The sequence below is a fragment of the Cololabis saira genome, chromosome 16 (assembly GCF_033807715.1).
Source record: "Cololabis saira isolate AMF1-May2022 chromosome 16, fColSai1.1, whole genome shotgun sequence".
NCBI classification, from domain to species: Eukaryota; Metazoa; Chordata; class Actinopteri; order Beloniformes; family Belonidae; genus Cololabis; species Cololabis saira.
Window position 1 is genome coordinate 24442804 of NC_084602.1, and position 13951 is coordinate 24456754.

The 13951-nt window shown below is 40.8% G+C and overlaps 1 protein-coding gene across 1 annotated transcript; it reads right to left on the bottom strand.

The window, feature by feature from the left end:
• Positions 1-4236: 4236 nt before the first annotated feature.
• On the bottom strand, positions 4237-13528 carry prox2 (prospero homeobox 2). The gene is made up of 5 exons (XM_061743466.1): positions 13430-13528; positions 10390-11965; positions 8174-8279; positions 6694-6888; positions 4237-5005 (listed from the first exon to the last, which is right to left on the bottom strand). The coding sequence occupies exons 2-5, from the start codon at positions 11943-11945 to the stop codon at positions 4838-4840; spliced, it is 2025 nt and encodes a 674-aa protein (XP_061599450.1). The 5' UTR covers positions 11946-11965; positions 13430-13528; the 3' UTR covers positions 4237-4837.
• Between the last annotated feature and the right edge of the window lie 423 nt (positions 13529-13951).

Below are 13951 nucleotides of genomic sequence, written 5' to 3' on the forward strand. Positions count from 1 at the left end.
GGCAATCTGAGTCCCCAGCCACCCTTGAGAGAGAAACACGGCTTTCCATGTGCATAAAGTTGAAATAAACTGCAGTCTGTATTTTCATTGGGGAAAGTGAACCCAATTTAGACACTGCTCCATTGGAAATGAGTGCTGTAGCGTACCCTAGCTGGTAATCTTGCCCAGATTCCCCCCTTTGTGTCCTGCATTATTGTTGAAATAAATAACCTTTCACTGCAATCAGCGCAGGGATCTTCACTTAAATTATCGCCCCACAGATAGCTCACTCATGATCTGCTTCTATATCCATTAACTATCGGCGAAAGTGATTTATGGTTGAAGGGTAAGAAAAAGGGGATGAAGAAGAGCATGGAGGTCAGTTTAGTTAGACAATAGTGCCCTCTACTGTTCACTGAGGGGATCAACCATGACACAGACAGGGATGTGGAAACTGGTTTTGTTAACATGCTCAGCAGTGATAACCTGGAGGAGTTTCAGGAAAGGTTTAAGGGAATATACAATGTTTTAGTTACAGAGATCTTTCATTAAGCTGTTGAACTTAAAGAAGAGATGTGAAATGCTGCAGCTCAAGAAAACCTGAAAGTAAACACAGATGACATTGCAGTAGCTATCAAACACCACATCATGTTTTTTTTTAAAACCCAAAGCTTTAAACTGGAGGGAGAGACATTTTTTTTTCAAGCCAGGGCTCCATCACCTCACCCCCTCTCTTCATCCCTCCATCCCCTCCTCCTCTGCAGTCCCTCCTTCCCCACACTCCTGTGATGTGTCGTTACACGCTCTGCTGGCTCCTCTTCCATGACAGACTGTTACTTCGTGGAGCGGAAACGCATTTGATTGTTAACATCTGGGCCATTACAATTGCAAACTAGGGCTCTGTACATCAATCAGGAAGTGATTTCAAAACAAAGAGACCGTCCTCCAATCAATCTATTGGGAAGCAGGGGCATTACATGCTCCTGTAATCCCGGCTAATTAGCGGGATAATGGGAATGAGATTTATGAATCTGCTGAGGAGAGTGGAGGTGCGATGGCACACTCAAATTAGAAGGGATGCACCCCAGCCAGAGCTGCAGCAAGGAGTATGTGGTTTGTTATTGACTTCCTGCTGCCTGGCCACTTTTGGCTTGGTGTCACAGTAAAAGGAGCATTACGCAGTGATGGACAGGGACTGTGTATTACTGTGGTGCAGCCCATGAAATCTCTGTTGCAACCAGAGAACCAGAGCTCAGAGCAACATCTCCACCTCCTAAATGAGCATTAAACATCTGGCGCGGCTCAAACTGGAGGAATGTACTGCTCACGCTTTCACATTAACCACGTTATACCTTAGGTTTGTCTGCCTGACAGAGTAGTCTCTAAATCTTTTAAACAGTGAAAGAACTTCAAAGTTAATTTTTTCTGTCGTGGCATGGCAAACAACTCCTGCATGTCTGTCACTCTCAATGAGAAAGCACCACCTCTGCAAATCACACTTCCAGACATCAATCAGAGTTGATGTGAGGATTAGAGCGCTCTTGTAATGTGAATGGGATGCTGCATCTTGTCGTTTAGTTTTTTGCAGCAAACAGTTTGAATTATAGCATTTTGGAGGTCTTCTGAGATTTATAAGTTGAGGCTTCATCCCTTCCCGATCTCCTTCTGTTATAGACTAGTGATGTAAAGTTAGTTTTTTGGTATAAAAAAAGAAAAGAAAAGAATATAACAGAAGATGACGTTCAAATGGCAAGACGTATTAGTGAACGAGAGGGATTGTTTTGTGTGTGTGTGTGTGTGTGTGTGTGTGTGTGTGTGTGTGTGTGTGTGTGTGTGTGTGTGTGTGTGTGTGTGTGTGTGTGTGTGTGTGTGTGTGTGTGTGTGTGTGTGTGTGTGTGTGTGTGTGAGCAGTGCATCCCTGGAGGTGGTGGTCTCGGTGGCCCCCCGAAGCCTCTTCCTCCCCAGCGGGCCCAGGCCTGACCTTGCCCGCTGGCGGGGGGACATCTCCCATTAAAGCAGCGCATTGTGATAAGGCCATTTCTTTTCCTTCAGCATCCCTTTAATGTCATCCCTGAAATATGAAGTCATTAAGCGATATTAAAACAGTGCTGACAAACTAATTAACAGAAGACATTATACGGGATGGGCTCGATTAATCCGCTTTAATTGCTCTTTTAAATAGGGGCTCCAATTAAAATTAATAAAGATTTACTGGTGATCGCACCAAACTACACTAAGAAGTGGTTGTCTGAAGGGCAGCCTAAAGTCAGCGGCCTCTATTCTCAAGTTACACTCCCTTTTGCTCCGAGCGCCCTCCCAGTGTGAAGCTGCCAAAAAGCCGTATCTATGAGCAGGAGCTTAATCAGAGGGACCGTCCCAGCGCCCCGGGTCCCACAGCTTGTATTGTCTCTCACTCAGGGGCGTTTGATTCTGCTTTTATCTTTGCTGAACCCTGTTAAGAAGACACCAGCTCATTTTCTTTTTATCTAGTAATAGTAGGCCACACACTGACTGCTACATCTGGTGTGCCTCTCAAGCACTCATGTAACTGTACAGGAACCACAGGGCTGAAATAATAATAATAATGATTAAAAAACAGATATTTGAAAAGATTTTATACATTACATCTGCTTTCCTTGTGTTTCTGCGGTTACTATCTGCAACCCTGCGTGGGGGGGCTTTGTCTTCACAGCAGAATCTAATTTTACATTTTCAGTGATCTGAAAAATACAATTTAAAAAGCAAATTTTCTTTTAAATGAGTTGTAGAAAAAGCTCAATATTCCAAAACTATTAAATATTTTTTAATATCAGAGTGGAATGAGCTGAGGGGAGCAGAGCCGTGCGTGTGTGTTACAGGAAAGATTCACTAGATGATGCTGTTACTCTTCTGTAAACAAAGTCGTCAATCTCCAAGACCACAGACCCGGTTTTTTATTGTAACTCCTCAATCAGCATTACACTGGCAGAAAACTAACAAATTGCATCAGCCTTTTCTACATTACCGTGAATTTAAAAAAGGTCAAACACACACCAAAAAGCAGCTGCTCAACCTGCGCTTTTGTTTTAATTTGATCATGTCCTGTTGCCTTTTACTTTTCATTTAATCTTCATTACAAAGAATGTTCTGCTTTATCTTAGACTCTCTAATTCAGAACATAATTTCATATTGTGCCGTTTAAGTTGGAGCCCAGTCGGCCAGAGGCGGTTAAACAACTGAAGGTATTTTATTTGTTTTCTTTCATTATATCAGAGGTTACCAAGTCTTGTGCAGAAAATGTCACACAACAAATTAATTCGAGCAAAGCACTTCGGTTTCATCAGAGGCTTTTTAATTGAGTTGAGAATGCAAGTCAATTTACTGAAGAAGGCTGATCTAATTGAAAAAAAATAAAATGTCTATTAAAAGATTACCGACGTTTATTGTCTTCAGTCTTTGTCATCAGCCAGTCAAAGCAATGTTTTAATTTCCTTAATGTTATCATTTCTGATGTAATTGGTGCTTGGGTGCCTAACAGCTTTTTCAATTAAATGTTTGGTTTTGGGTGCTGAGATTGTAAGCAGGCACAAAGACTGAAACTACGTCAATAAAGGACTTTAATGCTGTCTGTACAATGAGTCTAGCAAAAATCTAATTTTACAAATTTTAAAGATGCAAGAAACATTAGCATTTTCAACTGATGGATTGTTCATTCAAAATTAATTTCATTTATATTTCTATGTATGTTAAGGCTAAATAATCTACTGGTGCCTGTCAGTGGTTTTCATGACATCTCCAAACCCTTTTGCCATTGGCTTTCTCTAAGTGGCAGCCTGGAAGGAAGAGCTGGCGGCTTTGTGGAATTCTGCTTTGGTGGCACAACTGTGATATGAGGTCACCTCGGGCATTAGTCATTAGGAGGGAATGCATTGTGGACGTTTTTAAGACATGGCAGTTGCCCGCATCCGCAGCCATCGCACAATGAATGCAGGCCTTAGAAAGTTGACTTGAATTGGCTTCGCTGAACAATGTGAACAGCATAGTTTGGGGGACGTTTAACAGCTGGCTGCTGGACGTGGATTAGAGGCACCTTAGGGGCTCGGCACCGGGAAGCGGTGTTTTCACTGGAGAGTTAAACATTTGCAGCTAAAAATAAAGCGTTTACCATGTGTCCCACGCATCTTATAAACATTATAATATGTTCATGTGGCTGTTATTGCAAAAACAAAACAAAAAACAAACACATAACTCATTCTTTAGTATTATAATTTAGTGCATCTTTAATTTCAATAATCAACCAGTACAATCTTTGTGAGCGAAATATCTGAAAATGATTGTTCTTTACAAGACAAGGAGCGCACTTTCACACGGGATAACAAAAGCTATGACAATTGCCTTCATTTAAGCTAAAGGTACACAACAGAACTATAAAACCATATCCAACATAAAATGGCAGAGCATATACACTGATACAACACTCACATCTCTGAAATAAAAAGGAATTAAACAAACTATTACTGATGACTTGACTGACAAAAAAAAACACAACTACGCTATGATGATTTTACACAACTACAGTCTTGATTATATCTAAATACAGTGAAGTAAACACTGAAAAATATCCACAAGAGATTGAATTTTTTTGTAAAAGCACAACACAATAATCTCAGATAATCAATATACATCTTCTGAAATGGTTTGCTGTTTTTATATATATATATATATATATATATATATATATATATATATATATATATAGTTTAATGTATATTTTACTTCACTAAAATGCACTACAAGAAAAAGAATGAAAATGAAATAATACTGCCAAACAACACAGCTCAAAAAGCACCCATTCCTCCTTCATCCGAACTGCTCCTACCTATAAGTAGGAGGAAGTCTTGAACTCCTCCGGGACGTCGCTGTCCAGCTTGCAGATCACTTTGTAAATTGCCTTTTTCCAAGAAGGGTCTGAATCTTTAGCATCAGAGATGGCTTTGTAGAACTCATGCAGGGTGATTTCAGCAACCTCCAGGAACCTGTCAGGAACCTGGGGAACACCAAGAGGGCGGTAACGTTTAAGTGGACGGTATAAAACAATATTCTGGTGCTTAAAATGTTTTTATGTTTAAAGTTGAGTTAGCTTTATTTTTAGTTTATCAGGACATGAGAAATGCAGCTCTGTGGCACATCTTTCAAACCCTCAAATTAATGTTTGAGTTTTTTTCTCAATACACACAATTAAAAAAAAGGGATGATGAACTTTCAATTTGAGGCCTCTTTCATTAGCTTTCATTAACCTTGTTTTCTCAAACCTAAACAACCTACAAATGAGCTATTTTCCAATTTTCCTACTGAGTTCCCCACAACAAATTATGAAGATGGATCCCATAAAAACATTTAAAAAAAACATAATGTTCAAATGGCAATGTTCAGAAATGGGATCTGAAGTGTGGGGGTAAGTTAACCTAATTGAGGGTTTAGTGTGATTCCTGTAAGGGTAAGACTCATGTAGTGGCCTATAACTACATCAGACTCCATAAAAACACATCGATAAATGAGCTTTGGATGCGAGGAGAGGTGGGAAAAAACATCTCTCAGCACTTGTTTCCCATCCACTTGGCAGTCGACACCAACAGTTGTTGGCATAAGTTATTTTTCTTTCCCCTCATCTCCTGACACAAAAGCATCCCTGGGAAAGGAATGTCTTGGTCCCAAGGTAAAGAAAACCGTCTCATCCCTTTCCCACCAAATAGCCTTCTCCCTCCGAATCCACAGCGTCTTTCTCAGCATTCCGCATCAGTAGCAATCTCTGTCTCGCTCAGGCGTACTGGTCCCCTAATCCTAAGTTGTTTTAGTGGGATTTTGCGGCTTCCTCTTCCCACAGTTTGATAAAGCATCACTCTGGAGTTTAGATAATGGCTGCAAGGGCTGGCCTGCCACAGGTGCAGAGTGACACACAGGTCAGCACACAAACATGCGTGATGGAGGCCTGACGTACATCTGTCGGCCTGTTTCTAAGATAACAAACGCGCTGCCGTGATGCTTTATAGGACTTGTTTGACATTTTGGGCATATTCACTTTCTGGAAGAGACTTAATGACATATCTGTTAAATATACGTTAAATATATGAGCATGAACAACAGCTGGTTGTTGTGGTCAGCAGAGCACAGAGCCAAGACTGGAAATGGAGGGGAGACAGCCAGTCAGTCCGGTTAAGCAAAATGACCCCACCTATAGCTTTAAAAATTACAACTCAAGACAGAATATTCTGCTTCTTTCATCTTCCACCAAAAAAAGTTTACATGGAAGCAGCACATCCATGAGCCAAGAAATACTCCAGCACATAGCTTCAACAATAACCTGGCACTGCTGATAAAAAGAAAAAGCTTTCTTCTCTTCCATGTTTTTATCACAAGACCTTTTTTTTATCAAAATGTTAAACTTTTTAAATCTATATCTGCACTTTCACAAAGGATTTCCACGAAAATATATCAACACAGGTGCATTTTCTGATGCTGCTGGATAAAGAGTGGAAGTAAAAATGATGTTGTCTCATATTAAGCAACCCTCATAAATCCATCTGACAGTGTGTATAAAGTAAAAACAAAACAAAATAAAAAAAAACTTATATAAAAGGTGTTATTCACAAATACATCTGCTGGCTTTGTTAAAAAAAAAAAAAAAACTGAGCAAAGTGCAACACAATGGCGTGATGACTAGTAGGTGACACTCACGTGAAAATCATTGGCTTTGTTGTAGTGCATGTTGAGTGCCCGGAAAAGCTCTGAGTCTCTGGTAACTGTGATGTCTTTTACTTCGCTGACGCCGTCAAGGATTGCCTGGCGTGCAAACTTCTCCATCTGGATGTAGTAGAACTCCCGGAAGTTGCTGAACCACTTGATCAGCTGAGAGGTGATGCAGCGATTGAACTGGAAAAAGAAGCAAAAAGAGTTTTGAGTTTCACAAATTTAAGACCATGAGTGCAACAAAAAGATTTAAGGAGATATTGCCCTGCTTGCATTAAGGATGAATAATAGCTGAGGTGATTCAGGCTCATCTGATAAAATCTGAATGCTTTTTGATGAAGTCCGACGGCTGTGTGATGTTTTGGCTTTCGCTGCCCTAAGCATAACTGACTGCAAATCTGGATTTAGTACCTGAAGGGCAAAATGCCACCTAACGGTCAGTCACTCTATGCAACATTAATTGCTCTGATCTTTTCCCACCAATGTCCGGGATGAAAAAACATCTGTCAGGGCTCTGTGTTTCTAAACTCAGTCTTGACATTAGTCTTGTTATTCTATCTCGTCATCCAGAAAGACAGAAAAAAAATGCCTAAGGGCTGGGCAAGCATCAAAGACACTTCTTCTCTCTGTTGTGGTGGGTGAGAAAGCAGCAGCATAAGGACAGAAGGAAGCTTCCCTCTCATTGACTCGGGCTGATAGGATGGAATCAGACACTGGGATTATGTGGTCTTTTGTTCAATGCCACTTCCCACCACAGGATTGTAAGCAAGGAGGAGACGTTCGCAGGACTGGAGCAACAGCATCCTCCCTCCCCCCCTGACCCGGGCAGGGGGTGCTGTCGGTGCAGATTGAGAGAGACGGGGCCTGCTCAAGCTCAGAGATCCAAAAGACAAGATCGGAGCGAGATGGAAGAGAAAGCTGAGAGGTTATTGCAGGAAATCGGACAGCGGGTGGGAGATGAGTCAGGTAAAAAAGAAAGAGGAAGAGAAAAATGGCTTGAATGAAAAGGGCCTACGACAGGAGGACACGCTGAAGGAGACAAAACGAGCTTAAAAAAAGCATGACAAGGCCAAAACACACAGGATGTTGTGTTTAGGACCAGCTTACCACCGCCTGGTTGCAACTGCACAAGTCTCTAATACCAACTCTCTGTTGACACTCAATAGCAATGCCTTGCCTACAGAGTCCTTTGTCACTCCATTTGCTGACTGGAGAGGCTTTTTTAAAGAGAGAATGCCCCTGTATCTCCCTCTGCCCCCAGGACATACTAGCAGCTCAGCTGCTTTGTTATTTAAACCCTCTGCGTTTTTGTTTCTCTCCTCCGACACACTGCTGATTCTTTCTGTCCCAAACACACAGTGACAGGTAGACACCCGGGGTAAAAAAAACGAGACAAAGCATTCTCTATGTTGTTGACACATAAAAAGTGATTTCTTTCCACGTGTTATAAAAAAAAAAAGAAAATTACCTTGACATCAGGGAAGAAGGTCTTCAGCACGTTGGAGCTGGGGTAGCGGGTGTAGAAGAACATGAGCTTGGCTTTCTTCAGATGACTTGGAGTGAGACCCTCCTGGATGTGCACAGTTACGTTAAGGAAAACTAGCAATTTCGTCCCACGCACAGCACACAGCTCTGCGCAAAGCGATAGTCGACATGAGTATTGTGTTGCGTCAATCTTCGGCTAAATTGAATTTCACTAAAGAACAGCTCGGCATTAACTAGGGAGTCAATAATGATCCTAACATGTGCTTATTGGCAAAACAGAATTACGAATTAGATTAGGGATTTTTAATTAGAAAGCAAAGCACTTCATGCCTGGGAGTTAAGACAGCTTGTTGTGAAATATTTTGAAAGGAGATACCGATTTTCAGATATAAGTGAGTTGATTTAAAGACAGCATATGGTGTTTTTTTTTTCCAATACTGGGTTATAGACTTATAAAAAAATTGGAGGTTATGTCCTTTATTCAGAATCAATTTAATTACACAACAAATAAACCTATTTACTATTTGTTGAACATGCTGTTTATTGTACAACATCATATATTTCCTTTACTTCAAAAACAAATAAGTAATTCTTTCACAGGTTTCCTCCCCTGTGGCAATGAAGGTGCTCAGGACCGTTTTCTCTGTAGTCCACATCGCCTTAGGTCATAATATCTTCTTATCGGGTTGCCACACCGCACATTTATTAGGGAATCCTACCTTTGAAAAAAGGAAGTTTGGATGAAAGATTTATGTGGCATTGTTCAAAGAGAAGCAGAGCTCTTTGCACTGTAAAGATAAAGCCAATCCTGAGAGACATACTCATCTTGCAACAAGAAGCTAAACAAAACTCATCACCTCTGGGATTAAAGCATAATGAGCAATATTTAGGAATTCACATTTCAGATCACTCTTTAAAGGATGATGGAATTCCCATTGAAATTATTCTAATAATCAACAATGAAGAATTAGATATACGCAATCGTGCGTGTTTCTCTTTATTAAATAACCTGAATTGTTTTGAGCTCCTCTGAGACTCTATTTAAATGATATACCTTCTGTCAAAAGGTATCCAACAACAGATGCCCAAGACAAGAGCTCAAGTGTTATGGTTGGGAGGCACTTGTGGTTTCTACTAGCACTCAGATGTGACCTTTTAGATGCACCCCTATCACTCTGATGGTGGAGAAATAGATCCTGCACCTTTTCAAGTCTGAAAAAATGATGCTTCCTGAAACAGAAACCAACGCTTTCTCTGCCTTTGAAAAATTGGCTTTTGTTCCTGGCAATTCTTATCAAAGCCTTGTATTCCTTTTTATTTGTCTTTTTCTAGACTTAAAGTCATTACTCTGCTCAGATTAAAGAAGATGCTATAATTTTCTATGGGGTTAGCGAGATCAAAGGAAAAATTCTCCTTGAAGTTTGCTACTGGAACTGACGTGAACCTGGACCAGCCATTGTTCGAACGGATGAGCTGAAATGTGGGGAGCTGGTTTCAAATAAGAGGTAAATATGGTGTATACAAAACATTATCAAAGATACTCTGCTAAACACAATATCACAATGTGACACAAACATTTCCAGACAACTGTGTAGATACAGGACGGTCTCAGAAAATTAGAATATTGTGATGAAGTCCTTTATTTTCTGTAATGCAAAAATGTCATACATTCTGGATTCATTACAAATCAACTGAAATATTGCAAGCCTTTTATTATTTTAACATTGCTGATCATGGCTTACAGTAAAAAAAACTCAAATATGCTATCTCAAAAAATTAAAATATTCTGGGAATCTTAATCTTAAACTGTAAGCCATAATCAGCAATATTAAAATAATAAAAGGCTTGCAATATTTCAGTTGATTTGTAATGAATCCAGAATGTATGACATTTTTGTTTTTTTAATTGCATTACAGAAAATATCACAATATTCTAATTTTCTGAGACAGTCCTGTATATGAAATAGAGTAAAAATCTTGTATAACTATTGAATAAAATGTTGTCCCATGTTATGCCACAATACATTTAGCATATGCGTATTTAAAGATAACAAAATCAAAACATGGTATGTTCCACTATATACAAGTTTTTATCTGATTATTAGTGGATTAAAATGAAATTTTCTGAATTCTGCATCAAATAAAGACTAAATTAAAAGCTGGACTGGACTGTTGGATTGTAGCACTTGAGAAAAAGGATATATTGAGGGACATGTAGGGGTTTCGCTCAGCCATGCCCTGCAGCTCGCCACACTCGATCTTCACATGAGGGAGGCACAGATTATCGACTGCCACCGTCCCCAGAGAGGAGGGATGAGGGTGATGGCCGAGGTGGCTGGATGTCACTTTGGACCTCATGGTGATTGTGTCCCATGGCATGTCCACCGAGTCGGGGGAGGTCCTGTCCATCGATGGCGGCATGCAAGGCAGAGCCCCAAAATTGGAATGAGGCCCGTACTTGAGGAGGTGCTCCAGGATGTGGCTCTCGTGCAGAGGGGTGCTGTAATTGAACTGAAAGGGTGTCTGATGTAAGGGGTAAGGCCTCTTCACTGTCGGGGTCACTGAGCTCACGGGGGTCACGGCTGGCTTCCTGACTACCAGTGACAGCGCCTCTGTCTGGTCCTGGGGGCTTTGAGCCTCGGAGCTTTCGTAGTACTGCAACGACCGGGATTTTGCTGCAGCTTCCTCAGCCTGGGGCTGGTTGAGGGTGGAGCTGGCCTGCTGGCTCTTCCTGTCTGCACCCACACTGATCTGCATCTCTGGTGATGAGCACAAACGCTGGTGAGCAGAGACGTCCAGTCCTGTGGAAGATGCCTTATTGAACACCCTGTCCACGCAGTCATTGACAACTCTGGAGAGCTCCTGCTTCAGGGTTTCCTGTAGGCTCTGACTTTCTCTTTGGTGACCCAAGTAATCACTAACTTTCATTTGGTCCTTGCATCCTACAGCCCCCCTGCTATTCTTCCTCACATAATCATCTTCAGTGCTTGTGTAGCATGTCTCGTTGCTTTCTCCCAGGGTGTCATGATCAGAATCAACTTCTGCCGCATCTCTATTCTCACATTCAGGATCTTCCTGGTTGTAAACCTGCAGGAACTTTTCCTGGAGCTGACGCAGGAGCCTTTGCATGCTATGTAGCTGCTCCTTCAACTTGTGACATTCCTCTTCCTTGCTGTTGTAGTTATCACTGTTGCTGTTTGGTTTCCTGCTCGTCTGTCCCGCTGTAGCACCGTGCTCCTGATGCTGAGGCAACCGCTGCTTACGTTTGTTCTCCCTGTAGGATTCTCTGACTTCCCTGGTGTCTCTGGCATCCGTCTCGCACTTCTCACTGTCTCCGAGCTGCCTGCTGTTGGGGGAGCCGGCCATAACCCTTATGATGTTCTCCACTCTGGCCCTCTTGGCCTGGAGATGATCAGTCACGGGATGCTCTCCCTCTGGGCTGGCTCCCGTAGACGCGTGACCCTGGGGTGACGCAGCCTCCACGGTGCTGTCTTTGGAGGAGACGCTGCTCTGGTCCTCCTGGCCCGAGTCAGTGGCAGTGGAGCCAGGGAGATAGAAGTGGCTTTCCTCCAGCACCCTTTTGTTGTGGATTGTCTTGCGAAGGAGCTGAGAGATGATCGAGCCGCTGGAGTACGAGGCCAGCGGCTCGTCGTACATGCTTCTGCGGAAGCAGGGCAGCATGACATCAGGTTTGTCGTCGTCGAGGCAGCCTTCGCTTGAGTTATGCATGTTCTGATCGGGAAGACTGAGGTTCATGCTCGCTGTGGATCTTCACACTACAGATACATTGAAGAATTAGAGTGATGTGACACAAAACAATCTGAAAAGATATAATCTAAAAGCAAAGCTCATAAAATAGATAATGTAATGTTGTAACAACATAATAATACATTACAATAATACATGTAATAATGTAATGTAGTTTAATTCCTTATTTTACATGGGACTAAATTATGGCTATTTTACAACAGCATTAAGTGGAAATTCCCTGTGCGATATGCACATAAATAAACACGCTTTGCCTTGTCCTTCAGTGACGATAACAGTATTGTCCCTTTATATTTCCAGCAAGTATAGAATATAATAAAATATAAAATTAGTGAGTAAAACTGATAATTATGACCTGGAATGCTCTCCTTTTGTCTTTAAAACTATGTTGTATTTGGGATTTTATCTATATTTTTACGTATACATTGTGTTATTTTTACTTCGATAGAAAACCAAGGAGCCTTAAATTATTTCCAAGATCTTCAGTTCAGTTGAAAGAATTATAAATTAATAAATACCAACCTTAAATAAGGGAGTTTTTGTATCCTTTCATCTTTGAGCTGTAATAATAGTTAACGAACAGGATAAAAAGAAATGTGATGTAACAGTGAAAGGTAAATTTAAGCTCATGAGAGCCATGGACAACACAAAAGAAATGTTTCTGTGTATCCATTATTTACAAAGAAACTATCATGAAAACCTGACATCTTGAGGTTTTTCTGTTAAGGAATAATCCAGATAATAGTCAGAAGTAAAAAATAAAAAATGTTGAATTCTGTGTTCACTGGTTTCCTTGCCTTTAACTTTGCTTTTTATAATATTGTTTTAGCTAAAACGTAAATTATGAAATTAGTTAAGAGTAAAAATGGATGTAAAAGTTAAATTGCTGGATTTGAGCTAAATTATCCCTTTTTTTGCTGCTTTGTTACTTTTCACATGAATGCATCTTTCCATCAGTAAAAGAAATAAACTTGACTAATCAAGCCTTTAACAAATAAATACAACATACGTATTTGGGTTTCCTTAATTATTTACAGATTAATAATTAGTTTTAATATTTCTGACTGCAGTAAAAACATTTAAGGAATAAATTATAAAGAGAACCATCCTTACAACACATATACAGCCATTGATATGTAAATAAATATATCGGACGCCACGCTGGACACTGTTTTTGCTACAATTTTCTTTTTTTCCTCCTTAAATGAAAAATGAGAGAAAATTTTGATTTCTAAAACCTTGAAGAAATATAAAAAGGGACAAATATAGCAGGCAACCAGTCACCACTCCGTTAAAAAAAACTCTGTAAACGTGAATTACATCAAGTTGACAACTGTTACAAGCCGCAAAGAGAGAAAAAAAAAGAAAAAGTGCATTCATAGGTTTGAGAAGAAAAACGCCGTGAAACTAAGTGGCGACAGTAAGTTGTGCTGCTGTCCCCGGGATTGCATGGTGATGGTGATGGGACTTACCTGTTGCTGGGACGTCGCTCCGCCGGCGGCCTGAGCTCACTGCGAGTTGCTGCTGAAGTGCAGGAGGCTGAGGGGAAGGCTGGGGCGTGGCCACGGCCATAGAGAGCTGATCAGGGGCTCATCACCCCAACGCAGCCCTCTCAAAAGTGACAGCCTACTTTTGTTTGTGTGTGTGGCTAAAGGGTTTCGACAAGGATGGTTTTGAAACCCACTCAAAACCAAACCAAAAAAAAAAAAAAAAAAACTGTCTGATGCATTCACATCCTCATTTTCAGAACATGTGTCTCATCTGCTAAAGAAACTGAGGGCATTGCTGGGGTTTTATTATAGAAACAGAACCTGTTTTAACATTGTTGCCAAGAAAAACTGGTACAGGCAACTTTTTTAAGCACTCTGGACTACGGGGACATTATTTATATGCATGCTGCTTCCTCGACACTTCATTGCACAGTATATCACAGTGCTTTACGTTTTGTTACTAACTCAGCGTTTAGGACACATCACTGTGTTCTCTATTCTCTG